Here is a 14590-nt window from a genome sequence, read left to right on the forward strand (position 1 = left end):
CTCCGGCTGAGAATCGCCCCGAGTGGCCCCATAGACTTACATTCAAAGATGTTTTTTTTCGAACGGCGGGCGCTCCAATGCATTCTCTATGGCTTCCGGGAGGGCTTGCACTAACGTGCTTACACTAACGTGCTTACGTCATCATACGTGCTAACGTCATCATACGTAAGCACGTTTCATCCAACAATATAATTTATCGCTACCTAGTGGAATCTTTAATAAAATAAACTTGAGTGGTTTGTTTTAATAGTAAGTATAGAAGCAAACAAGATGTATTGTAAGAGTCACTTTATTTTTCATTAATTTTAAAGAAGTGAAGTTGCCTTTACATGCTTAAGCTGTTAATTTATCCGTTGCATGGGTGGACCTTATCCTTATCAATCATCCAGACATTTGCCCCCCCTGAGAGATTTTGCAGGAGCCGCCACTGCCCAATATTCAAATATGCTCAAAATGTCCCCCCAATATATTGCTATAAAATAGATTTATGTTTATATGATTGTGGTTATGGTTGTACTTCTCTGCCATGACATACAATGAAATAAAAAAAACAAAAAAAAACAGCAGTGGAATACAATACACTATTATACATTATTGTTAGTGATTTTTTTAAATATTTAGGTAGGAAATGGCCAATTTAGATTTTTTTTCTGGTGGGGGAACGCCAGACCCCCTGGAAGATTTGGTCCCCCACAATTTTGACTCCATGGCTACGGCCTTCGATTACACGCAATCATACATTTGTAGTGGAGTATCGCGCGGGGGTTTGCAAGGGGTGTGCACGCATGTGCGAGTTACACGGACAGTGAGGTCGCATCGGGACGAACAGGTGCGGCGAGAGAGAGCAATGGAAAGAAGACGGCTAATTAAGATGTACAGCAGTGATTGGCTGGCTGCAAATGCAGGCGCGGAACAGGCGCCAGATTGACGGGAGATTGCGGCGATAATGGTGGAAGCCACGGGCGTGAGGCGACGGGAGGTCGCCAGCTTAATTAATGAGGAGTTAATAAGGAGGGGGACATATATAAGGGAGCGTGAGAGAGAGGGCGTTGGGTTGGTCGGAGTGAAGACGAGGAAAGACAAGAGGGTCCCAGGCCCTGCTCGCCACACCTCGACCTCTCCAGCGGTGATGGCTGAACCCCCACTGGAGACAAGGGCGAGGTTGGAGAGGCGAGGAGAGAAAGGCTAGCAGTAGAGAAGCTAGCGAAATCATAAGCGTGAGCGTGTGAAGCTAGCAGTAAAGCTAGCGGAATCCTAAGTGTGAGCATGCGAAGCTAGTAGTAGAGAAGCTAGCAGAGTGTATAGCGGAAGGCTAGCAGTAGAGAAGCTAGCAGAAGGGATGAGGAGAGGCTAGCAGTGGAGAAGCTACCAGAGTGTATAGTAATAGGTTAGCAGTGGAGAGGCTAGCAAGAGTGTACGGTGGGAAGCTACCAGAGTGTATAGTAATAGGCTACCAGTGGAGAGGCTAGCAGAGTGAGAGAGAGAACAGGCTAGCAGTGGAGAGGCTAAGAGAGTGAGAGAGACAACAGGCTTGGCAGTGGAGAGGCTAGGAGAGGTGAGAGAGAGAGAAGGCAAGCAGTAGGCCTCGGCAAGGTAAGGTAAAAGTTAAACGGTAAAAAAAACAAGACAAACTTTACCCTACCTTTTACCTTACCACAATACAATCACTCTACCCTTACCTTTTACAAAGCAGTGGAGAGGCTCAGGGAGAGCGGAGCCAGCGGAGGAAAGCATGCAAGCAGTGCAAGCGGGAAAATCACGACGGAGTTAGGGGTGTCGAACGCGAGGAGTTCTGTTCAATAAAAAGTGACAGGATAAAAATAAGTTGTCCCCGTGAAATAAAAACACTACACACTTAATAAACAACCATATATATTGCTACAGCGTGTATTGCTATAGTTCACGTGTTGGTGCTTTGTGGATTGTTGCATCGCAGGATCGTGAGAGGTCATGATGGATTGGGGAGGCTTTTATCCAGCAGTGGATTGACCATGGATGATGCTTACAATGCTACTTTTGCCATGCAATTGATGGCAGATGACCAGACTCTATATTCGACAACTTTTTATTTCATGAACATTTGTTCCTAACGAGTTTGATATTTTCCCTACTCAGGTGTCTCTTTCATTGAAAGGCCGCCCCACATTGGAACCAAAGGCCATGTTAACTTTGGATCTGACTGGGGAGCCTGACGCCAGAGTAGGTCTGCTCGCTGTCGATCAAGCCGTCTACGCTGTCAACCGTAAACACCGATTTACACAAGACAGGGTGTGTATGCACATTTGCTTGGCACTGCCATTCATAACTAATCATAATTTCGTACATTTGGTTGTTCGCACCATTCATAAAGCACAGGACTATCGCGAAGGAAGGGGCAATGTTCACAGAATGATATAGTCTGTCAGTAGTGGGCGATGTGGCTGTTTAATCCCAATTGAGTAATTTGTTGGTAATTTTACAAATTTGTCCCATGAGACCAGCACACAATGGCCTACTCATTTCGAATGAAGTGAGGGGATGTTTCATGCTTGATGTGAAGCAGACAGCTTGCATTTCATGGGTAATGCACCTGCAATGATATCCAATATTTGTAACCATTGCTCTTTAGTATTTATTAGACGTAATATAAGACGTTTTAATAATGAAATCTTTCTGTTAAACAATACAAATTATGCAAGGCATAAGAGTGATAGTCCACGGAGAAAGTAGTTTTTTTTACCGTAAGGGAAATCTCGATTATGCTGTTGAGCATACAATTTATGTCTGAATTGTTCCATTATCGAGTTAAATATGAATATGGAGATGTGAGAGTTGAACTGGAACTGGAAACCAGTTTAAATCTATCATTTTATGGAACCATAATCCGAATCCATATACAATGTGTTGCTCTGTTATTAAAATTAGAATATTCTTTCATCCTGTAGCTGGGGTGTTAAAAGTAAAAATGGCCACAATCCCTCAGCCAATTCCCAGTTATAACCCATTACCCTAGAGGAGATACGAGCTGTGTTTCCTCTGATTCCGTATGACATATTGTGCAGAAAGCTACAATACTCGACAGTCAGTTATTGTTGTATGTTGGGGTGGTAACATGGCCCAGCAGTAGCGTGTTCGCCGTTTGTTGCAGAAGTTAGCAGTTCAAACCCAACTGGCTGCCTTGATCAATACTGCAATGTGTATTACCTATAAAAAGTATGCTATGTGTCATCCATTTTACAGGGGATGTTAAGATCCCTTGACATTTGAAATGAGTAGGCCACTTCAAAGAATAACAACGCAAATTACTCAATTGGGATAACACAGAAACATCACCCCCGATCGTGAAATTGCTGCAGATTATGTATGTGAAACACAGTGCTTTCATGATACCTTTGCGCTATAAGAATGGCATACATAACACATGTACTAATGATGATGAAATTGGATTTGTTGATATAATTATCACAGTGATTGGGGTAAACGTTAGGCAGCAAGAAATTCTGGGTTTAATTCATGACTCGGTTGCTTTTCTGCGTGGAGTTTGTATGTTCTGTTCTGAATGGGGTTATCCTGGGTCATATAAGCAAAATACATACAATGAAACTGATATTGGGCAAAGCATTCCAATGCGGAAAAATTACTTGCGAATTGGTCAATTTGGATTTAGCATAGTAACATCATCCCTATATTGCAAAGGCCTTTGTAGGATATTCCTGAAATGAGTCTTGAGACTCAGTGAGGTCTTGCTGGGTGAAAAAAGCATCGTAATAAAACTTAAAATTGTGGTGGTGGTGCGGATGTTGGGGGAGTGGTGGCGCAGTGATTAGAGCACTGCTACGAACCCGTCGACACAAGTTTGATTTTTACTGACCGCTAACACCAGTAAGGATTATCTGAATTAGTCCTGGGCTTCCCCTCGGTTGACCCAGCCCCAAATGAGTACCTGGTGGAGTGTGTAAAACATCACCACTAGAGACAAAGTTGGCCGGGCGTGGTGCTGGCAATGCACCACCTCGTGTGTCATACCAGCCTTCATAGGTGCTCGCTAACGGCACTGCCACAACAGTCTGTTAATGACTATATGGGGGATATTTGTCTTTTTTGTGAAGATCTGGAAGGCAATGGAGACCTTCGACACTGGCTGCACAGCGGAGGGTGGCGCGGGAGCTCTGGGTGTCTTCTCGGATGCAGGCTTGGCTCTGATCACCAGCAAGGGCCTCAGAACTCCTGATCGATCTGGTGGGCATTCGTGAAAATAAACATTCTCACGTATAAATCTTGATTTAAAACTTACGTGACTGCTGGAATTCATATTCTTTGGGTCTTTCAGTAAAGTCACGTAGATAGGTAATATAATAAATATAAAATAAACAAACAACAAACAAACAAGGTTTTTATTGGATACTCAGATGGCTTCGTGATAAAGGAGACATCTGAGGATCCAATCATCACCTTGCCATACATAGCAGGGGTAACCACAAAGATTTCCAAAATCATGAACAAACACAAGATCCAGGTCCGATTGAACACAGTACATTAAATTTGTGATCCGATCCCATCTGTGAAGGGCAAGATTAGTGACGTGCAATATCCCGGCGTCAGCAAACTGAGCTGTGTCTGCGGCAGCAGTTACATTGGGGAAACTAAGCGACATGTCTCGGACTGTGTTTGTGAGCATAAGGCAGATTTTAAACACGGTAGGACCAATACTTCTGCCGTGGCTGATCATTATTTTAATGCAGCAGACTCACACGAAATTTATTTCTCTAAGACGATGGTACTTTGCAAGCCTGCTGGCTATCAACAAAGATTTGTTCATTAAGCCATCCATATTTACAGACGCAGATACAATTTCGACCGAGAGGATGGTTATAAGCTCAGCAATCATTGGAAAGATGTCATCAACCACTTTGGGTCATGACTTGATTTGTGTTTTCTTGTCAACCTCCACCGTCAGCAGTGTGGGTGAGTGGAGCGAGGGGCAATGCTTTGATTGGTGTAAACCTACTGCCGGTGTCAGGGCTTTCTCCTACGTTAACATCAGCTGCCCCGCCCATCTCTAAACCTTTATAAACAGCTCTATGATTGGTGTATACCTACTGCCGGTGTCGGGGCTTTCTCCTACATTAACATTAGCCGCCCGCCCATCTTAAAACCTTTACAAACAGATTGCCTTCAGAGGCTAACCTCCCTGTTCCTGATGACGACCGCTTGTGTTGATATCAAAACGTCATGGTATTTTTTATCGCTTTATTTATATCTACGTGACTTTACCGAAAGAACCATAGAATAATAATTCCTGCAGTCACGAAAGTTTTAAGTCAAAATGTAGCTTCCCCATCTTTCTTCCTGATGGCGATGGCTTGTGTTGTGATTGAAACGTCGTAGTATTTTGTTTATTTTATATTTATTATTTTACCTATCTACGTGACTTGACCGAAAGACCCAAATAATTTTCTAACATAAAGTTTAAAATTGTTCTAATACATTTTTTTTAGTATTTGGCGCAACACAGGCAAACCTCACCGAACCGAGAGGTTACGTTCCTGAAAAAGGCCGTGTTGGGCAAAGCTGGATTCGATAATAAATAGACCTTGTGGGAAAAATAGGGTTGCGTTCCTGGGTCCACAAATATCACTTGCTCCCTCTTTGTTTAACTAATTCTACACACATTTGTTTTACTTTGTATCACGTAAAAATAAAAATAAACAAACACAAATCTCTTTCACAAGGAAGCACGTAGGGTGGATGTCTGGATGGCATCTGTTTCAAATTTCTCCATGAAAACCGGATTCCCACCACCATCCATCCCAGAAGAATTCCCTCATCAAGACTCTATACCATAGAGCCCAATGCATTTCCGACCAGGAACACATTGGCAGTGAACTCAAACACGTACGCCAAGCTCTTAAGGCTAATGGTTACTCCGACTACACAATCCGCAAGGCCATCACTCCAACCATCAAGAAGGATCCTGTTGAGGAGCCTTTCAAGACCATCACCTTACCCTACATTGCTGGGGTCACAAAAAAGATCTCCAAAATCCTGATTAAACACAAGATCCAGGTCCGATTCAACACAGTACATAAAATCCGTGATCTGGTCCCGTCTGTAAAAGATGTGGTTCCAGACATACAGTACCCTGGCGTCTACAAACTAAGTTGCCTCTGTGGTAGCAGTTACATTGGAGAATCCAAACGACATGTCTCGGACCGCATCCATGAACATAAAGCAGACCTGAAACACGGTAGGACAAACACCTCAGCCGTGGCAGATCACTGTTACAATTCAGTGGGCTCACATGACATTGACTTCTCCAAGACAGAGGTTCTCTGCAAGCCATCTGGTTATCATAAGAGATTCGTTCATGAGGCGATCCACATATACAAACACAGAGACAATTTCAACCGAGAAGATGGATTCTGGCTTAGCAATCATTGGAAGGACGTAATAAACCATTTCGGATCTTAACTGATTGTGTTCACGTTTACGGTGACTTTCAGACCGCGTTCCACTCACTGGCATGGTGCAGTGTGCAGATTAATGTATGGTGTCGTAATTGTATAGTAAATATATAGCAGTGTGATACACATTAGGGTGGGTAGAATAATACATAGTGTTATATTAAAATGGATAAGGCAGCAACTGCAGCAGCAGCAGCAACTGCAGCAGCAGCAACTGCAGCAGCAGCAGAAACTGCAGCAGCAGCAGAAACTGCAGCAGCAGCAGCAACTGCAGCAGCAGCAGAAACTGCAGCAGCAGCAGCAACTGCAGCAGCAGCAGCAACTGCAGCAGCAGCAACTGCAGCAGCAGTAACTGCAGCAGCAGCAACTGCAGCAGCAGCAACTGCAGCAGCAACTGCAGCAGCAACTGCAGCAGCAACTGCAGCAGCAGCAACTGCAGCAGCAGCAACTGCAGCAGCAGCAACTGCAGCAGCAACTGCAGCAGCAGCAACTGCAGCTCCCTTTGATGCTGTTAATTCTGCATAATGCACATGCATATGTAGTACTAATCACATTCCTGCATTTCCCATAAATATGCTAAATTCCTCTTGAAATGCAAATTATTTTGTCAAGGCGCCCAGCTTATATATATGTGTAATGTAGTAACTCCACGGGAGACGACTTCACGGGTAACACACTCTTTATTTTATCAAACTTGGTTACAGGTGACTAACACCTACTTTGTATCTCGGGTGACAAACACCCACTTCGCTACTTGGCGACTAACGCCCACTGAGTTACTCGGATGACCAACATCCACTTAGTACTCGGGTGACAAACACCCACTTAGCTACTTGGCGACTAACGCCCACTGAGTTACTCGGATGACCAACATCCACTTAGTACTCGGGTGACAAACACCCACTTAGCTACTTGGCGACTAACGCCCACTGAGCTACTCGGATGACCAACATCCTCTTAGCTACTTGGCGACTAACGCCACTGAGCTACTCGGATGACCAACATCCACTTAGTACTCGGGTGACAAACACCCACTTAGCTACTTGGCGACTAACGCCCACTGAGCTACTCGGATGACCAACATCCACTTAGCTACTCGGCGACTAACGCCACTGAGCTACTCGGATGACCAACATCCACTTAGCTACTCGGCGACTAACGCCACTGAGCTACTCGGCTTCACTAGGTCTTCAGCTCCGTCTTCGGGTCTTCAACTGGGTAACTCTCCCCGAGTGCTCTCGCGCGTCCCCCTTTATACCCCACCTGCGGACGTCGCTGCGAGCACCCACTTATTCGACCAATCGCCGGGTGCTGGCTACGATCCTCTTTTCCCACATCTCATCGTGCCTCACCACTCACTCCGCGCCGCCTCGTCATCTGTCACTCCCGGCGCGCGCGTCCACACCACGCCCACAACGCGTGCCCAACCCCGCACCCCGCGCCGCCCCGTGATCCATCACTGTCACAGTCGGCGCACGTCAATACCACCACTACATCACCCCCTACCACATAGCTCGCAGCCGCCCCGGCTGCTACAAAAATTACAAACCCTCCCTGTGTGCCCCGTAACACAACACAACAACAAGAACAACAACTAAGCTAACAACACAACACGACGCGAACACCACCATCCGCAACCCTCAACCAATGCCACCGCGACAACAGAACAATATATACAAACCGGCGAGTGACAATAGCAATGTGTATACAAAAAAAATAAATGGAAATTTTTTTTTTTTCTTTCGACTCGTGCAGTGTCCCCTTTTCTTCCGAGCGTCCCTACAACGGGACATTATCCCGGCAGAGGGGAACACCGGGCGAGCTCGGTGTAGAGCACAAAAAAAAACCCGTCCTCATGAAAATTGTTGAGACCTAGCCCGAGTCCGCCTTGCCGGTCCGTCGTACGGCACCAGACGCGGTTGAACGTCCGGTGGTGCCGGCGGTTCAGGAAGACATCGGCCAGGCATCGAGGACTCGTGCGTGCCCCGGGGTTCAGGCTCTCGATGGTCAGCAGCCGTCAAGCCCGAGGCACCTGGGGGTGGGTCAGGTGGAGACACGTGAGGATCAGCCTGCGACACCTCCCTCCCCGAGTCGACGGTCACATCACACGCCCGGTCGTCACGGCACAGAACGGGGTCACACGGTGCCGCATAGGGCTTCAGTCGGGAGGGGTGCACATACCAACGGCGTTTCCCCCATTTAATCTGTATACTCTGGGGCCGTGCAACCCGCACAATTTCCACCGGTCCCCTCCAAGGTCTCAACAACTTGGGGGACGTAGCCAACGGTGCATGTGGACAATGCAGCCAGGCCTTATCGCCTGGTTTCCAATCATGCGTATGCACCCTCCGCTCATGCAATTTCTCGTTTGCAATTTGCCGCGACCGCGAATTCAACCTTGCCCCCTCCCGCGCTTCAGTCAATTTGGCGATATTAAATTTGATGTGGTCTGCCAATTTAGATTTTGCACGTGGCTGGGAAATCCCCAGTTGGACGTCCATGGCCGGATCGGCCTCCCGCCCATACATAAGAAAAAATGGGGAAAACCCTGTCGCCGCATGAGGGGCCATTCGATAGGCCGCGAGTACCCCCGGCACCTGTAAGTCCCAATCAACCTGATCGTCGCAGACCTGTTGGCACAACATAGACGTAATCGTTCTGTTCAGACGCTCAACCATCCCGTCAGTCTGCGGGTGGTAGGGGGAAGTACGCACTTTCTTTGTACCCAACAGGTCGCACACCTCGCGCAACAAAACGCTCGAAAAATTCTTCCCTTGATCCGTCAGCAAGCGTTCGGGGGCGCCCTTGTCCAACACATAACCCTGGACAAAGGCGTCCGCCACCGCCGCAGCCGACTGGTTGGCGAGCGGCCATGCCATAGGCCATCGGGTGAAGTATTCCACGCCAACCAGCAGGAACCTATTTCCCCTTGGTGTAACCGGAAAGGGCCCCAAGATGTCCAACGCTACCAATTCGTTTATACGCGAAACCTGAATGGATTGCAGCGGTGGATTAGCCGCCAATGGTGGCGGTTTCCTTTTGGCGCACTCTACGCATCCCTTAAGAATATTCGCCACGTCGTTACCCATCCTCGGCCAATAATAGTCTCGCTGGATTAGGGCGAGCGTTTTGTGAAAACCCAGATGCATGAGCCGTTCATGAGCTGCCAGAACAATCCTACCCCGCATAGCAACAGGCACCACGAGCACGTGACGCCGGGACATGTTGTCCCACCTCATCAACAGGCCCTGTCTGCACACCCAGGAACCGACCCGCGCCTCCCCTTGTTCGGGAGCGCCAACTTTCCGACGCAGCGTAAGTAGGGAGCTGTCGGACATCTGGAGGCGGCCCCACTCAATGAGGGGCAACGACAACAGCGAATCCCTCCCCGTGGGGGCGTCCTCTCCCGGGGTGTCAGTGGCGGCGAGCGCAACTCCCGGGGCGCCGGCGACCGGGGGTTTGCACCGCGCTGATCCCAACAAACATGTGCAGTCCGTGCACGGCGGCAACCGCGACAAGGCGTCCGCGTTTGAGTGCCGCAACCCTTTTCGGTAAATCGTCGTGAATTGGTAGTCTTGAAGGACCTCCAACCATCGGGACAATTGGCCCGATGGCTGCGCCACGCGCATAGCGTATTGTAGAGCCGCATGGTCCGTCCGGACCGTAAAATGACGGCCGTAAAGATACGGCCTGAATTGCTGTGTAAAAAACACAATGGCTAACAATTCACGACGAGTTACGCAATAGCGTTGTTCTGCGGGGGAAAGAACCCTACTACCGTAGGCGACCACCCGTTCAACCCCCCCGACCAACTGTGAGAGCACCCCCCCGATACCCGTATTGCTGGCGTCCGTGTCAAGCAAAAACGGTTGTGTGAAATCGGGGTAACACAAGGGGGGAGCCTGCACCAAAGCGTCACGGAGGGAGCAGAACGCATCCTCCTCCTCTGCCCCCCAGTGAAACCTCACACCCTTAGCCGTCAAAGCGTGCAGGGGCTTGGCTATGGTGGCAAATTGCTTGACAAAACGACGGTAATAGGAGGCAAACCCAATGAAACTACGAACCTCCGTGACCGAGGTTGGCGTTGGCCATGAGCTGACGCAATGCGTCTTAGCAGGGTCCGTCGAGATCCCTGAACGACTCACGATATGGCCCAAATACCTGACAGATTCCCGAAGCAGAAAACATTTAGCCGGTTTAAATTTTAGCTTAGCGGAACGCATCCTGAGGAACACCGCTCTCAGTCGCTGGAGGTGCTCCTCGAAAGTCCGACTAAAGACGATAATATCGTCAAGATAAATCAAACAGGTATCCCATTGGAGGCCTGACAAAACCAATTCCATGAGTCTCTGGAACGTGGCGGGGGCGGAATGTAAGCCCATGGGCAAACGGTTGAATTCAAAAAGGCCCCCAGGTGTGCGGAAAGCAGTTTTAGGTTTAGACTCGTTATCGAGTGGCAATTGCCAAAATCCAGAAAGCAGATCGAGTGTGGAAAAAAACTGCGCTCCCGCCAAGGCATCCAGCGACTCATCCATCCTGGGGAGCGGATACGCATCCGCCATCGAGATTTTGTTTAAGCGGCGGAAATCGACACAAAACCGCAAGGACCCGTCCTGTTTCTTTACTAGGACAATAGGAGCACCCCACGGACTAGAAGAGGGCGAAATGATATCGGCCGCCAACATATCATTAACCGCCGATTGCACATGTTCCTTCTCGGCCGGGCTGAGCCGGAAAGGATTCTGACGAATAGGGGCCGCGTCCCCTGTAGCTATGTGGTGGCGCAACAGGTCAGTGCAGCCGATATCGTACTTATGTTTGCTGAACACGTCAGCAAACTCGATGAGCAAACCCCTCAATGCTCCCAATTGCACCCCGGACAAGTTAGCAGAACCCGCACACAGCGAGTCCAACCACTCAGTCCCCTCATCACTTTGAGGATGCGACTCGACAGTAAAATCTGCTTGAGCCACGAGCCGTTCCTCAACGGGCAGCGGCGCGGCGTGAGCCAGCACCGTTCCCTGCGCAATTACGGCCGGCCGCGACCCCGTATTCAGGACCATTACGAACGGCTCACTGTCCCCTCTCACCATGGTTTGAGCAACCGCTAAGTCGAGGCCCTTACTGGCTCTGTTTGACGGCCCCAACAGCACCCCCTGTGCCTCCGCACCCACCTCGAGTGGCTTCCTGAACCGAAGGGGTACTAACATTTGCGATCCCGGGGGTACCCGTACAGTGTGAGTCGCCAGCGCCTGCACCGTCGCACAAACCGTGCGCACTTTGATAGGGCTCGACAAGAAGGCAACCCGCCGACCTGACGGAAGCTCTATGCAGGCCTGATCAATAAGAATTTTGATGGGCATTTTTGACAAAAAGTCCGTACCTAGCAAACAGGGAACGGCCAGCGATGATGATACAAAAATAGGGCCCGCCAATTTAATGTCCCCAATGCAAATAGTCGCCCGAATCTGGCCGATGATCCCCAGGGATCCCCCATTCGCCGCATAAAATGGCACGTCTACCGGCAGAAGGGGTCTACTTTGGACGGGAAGGATGTTATAAATAAGGTCCGAGATGATGGTGGCCGACGCACCCGTGTCAACAAGCACCCGGACCTCAACCCCGTCAATGAACCCCGTTACCACGGACGACCCGGCTGACGCAGCCACGATCCTGTGGGCCAATTCGGACCACTCGACTGCTTGCGGGCCGCGTACGGACCCCCCCCGCCGAATTGAACCCCCGGCACCCAGCCGCGAACCCCCCACCGCGAAGCGGCGACCCGAATGTGCCGTGTTTGTGGACCGAACGTGTGAGGTGCCGCGACTTGCCGGGTTTTGTTGGGATGACTTGTGGCCCTGGTCGTCGTCCCGACGTGGTCCTGCGGTGCGCGGACGCGGGGCCCGGCACCCGGCTGCGACGTGACCCCGAAGGCCGCAGTTGTAGCAGACGACGGACGTCGTAGGTTTCGGTTGCTCCAGCTTGCGGGGCGAACGTGTGGGCGAACGACCTCCCGTTCTCCACTCCCCCGGACACGGTGCAGCGAAGGCCCGCTCCTGCACCGCAGCTGGCTGAGGTTCGGCGATCGTGGCGGCCAGTGCCGCATTCCCCGGCCATTTGCAGACGACCCCCGGCTTGCGTTTGAGGACCTCGTACGCGTGAATGCTCGTGGCGATCGCCAGGGAGCAGATCTCCATCTCGTCTGCCACGTTGATGGGGACCCCCAACTCGTGGGCCAACACCAGCAGCTGCTCCGTCACCATGGCGTCCTTCCCCTCCTTATCCATGCGGGGAAAAGCCGCGTCCGCCAAGGCGAGCAGTGCCGTGCGGTAGGCTAGCGTCGTTTCCCCAGCCACCTTCCGCCGATCGTAGAACTGGTGGCGGCACGTGGAGGGCGGCCCGAACACCTTCGCCATCAGGTGTAGTGCGGCCTGGAGCGTAGAGCGGGACGACCTTGCAGCCGATGTGAAGGCTGCAAGCGCGTCGTCGTCAAGCATCGCTGGCAACGCACGCAGGGCAGTGGTGTCGGACCACCCCGACATCTCCTGATGAGCGAGGAACCTTCGTTGGAAGGCTCCCCAGTCGCCCCCATCCGCCTTGAACGCCGACAGCGCGGGCAATCTTTGCTGGAGGACCCGATCGTCGTCGACGTCGGAGAGATTTTCCCGCGCTCCGCTGGAGTTGTGTAAAATGTCGGCTCGGTTGTCAGGCGCAAAATGGAGGGCTCCGGCGCGCGCCGATGACGTGGGCTGCGCTGCGCGGAGGTGTCCGGCCACGTGGCGTCCGTCTTTCCCGCCAATCGGTGGCGGCCCCCCAAAAACGGCGGCAACTTCCAGGCTTTTGGCGCGAAGCGCCCTTTGGCGGGAATCCTCCACCGTCGCTTCCTCCACGACCCCCGCAGCCGTTTTTCCGCTCGCCGGAACGGAGATGTCGGCCAAGACAGCGGCGGCGGCGAGTAGCAACTCCGCCAAGCGGGCGTGCGCGTCCTGGAGGCCGGTGTCGGAGGCAAGCGGAGCGTCGGCCATCACCGCGAAGTGCTGCATCGGCGGCAACTCCTCGTCCTCTACTCCCGAGGTCGGTGTCCCCGGTACGCAGTCGTCATCCCGACCTCGCTCGTGGGTACGGGTAGTCTTCCTTGTGTCCATACTTCTTGAAGACAGGTTTACTTCTGACGCCAGTTGTAATGTAGTAACTCCACGGGAGACGACTTCACGGGTAACACACTCTTTATTTTATCAAACTTGGTTACAGGTGACTAACACCTACTTTGTATCTCGGGTGACAAACACCCACTTCGCTACTTGGCGACTAACGCCCACTGAGTTACTCGGATGACCAACATCCACTTAGTACTCGGGTGACAAACACCCACTTAGCTACTTGGCGACTAACGCCCACTGAGTTACTCGGATGACCAACATCCACTTAGTACTCGGGTGACAAACACCCACTTAGCTACTTGGCGACTAACGCCCACTGAGCTACTCGGATGACCAACATCCTCTTAGCTACTTGGCGACTAACGCCACTGAGCTACTCGGATGACCAACATCCACTTAGTACTCGGGTGACAAACACCCACTTAGCTACTTGGCGACTAACGCCCACTGAGCTACTCGGATGACCAACATCCACTTAGCTACTCGGCGACTAACGCCACTGAGCTACTCGGATGACCAACATCCACTTAGCTACTCGGCGACTAACGCCACTGAGCTACTCGGCTTCACTAGGTCTTCAGCTCCGTCTTCGGGTCTTCAACTGGGTAACTCTCCCCGAGTGCTCTCGCGCGTCCCCCTTTATACCCCACCTGCGGACGTCGCTGCGAGCACCCACTTATTCGACCAATCGCCGGGTGCTGGCTACGATCCTCTTTTCCCACATCTCATCGTGCCTCACCACTCACTCCGCGCCGCCTCGTCATCTGTCACTCCCGGCGCGCGCGTCCACACCACGCCCACAACGCGTGCCCAACCCCGCACCCCGCGCCGCCCCGTGATCCATCACTGTCACAGTCGGCGCACGTCAATACCACCACTACATATGTAATAAAAGACTTGACCACGATCTCTGACTCAGTGTCCTTTATTTGGTCCGTACTGTATTACCCACACGGCTGTCTCTCTTATTCTCTCAGTGCTGGTTCC

General features: G+C 50.9%; 1 protein-coding gene across 1 annotated transcript in view; it reads left to right on the forward strand.

Annotated features, from left to right (window-relative positions):
• The window catches only part of LOC144934672 (complement C3-like), a 332072-nt gene that overhangs the window by 105245 nt on the left and 212237 nt on the right, over positions 1 to 14590 (forward strand). Inside the window, exons 12-13 of the mRNA XM_078860722.1 lie at positions 2116 to 2268; positions 4089 to 4218. Coding sequence (XP_078716848.1) covers positions 2116 to 2268; positions 4089 to 4218 — 283 coding nt within the window. The remainder of the gene's footprint in view (positions 1 to 2115; positions 2269 to 4088; positions 4219 to 14590) is intronic.

The sequence above is a fragment of the Lampetra fluviatilis genome, chromosome 11, assembly GCF_964198595.1.
Source record: "Lampetra fluviatilis chromosome 11, kcLamFluv1.1, whole genome shotgun sequence".
Classification (NCBI taxonomy): domain Eukaryota; kingdom Metazoa; phylum Chordata; class Hyperoartia; order Petromyzontiformes; family Petromyzontidae; genus Lampetra; species Lampetra fluviatilis.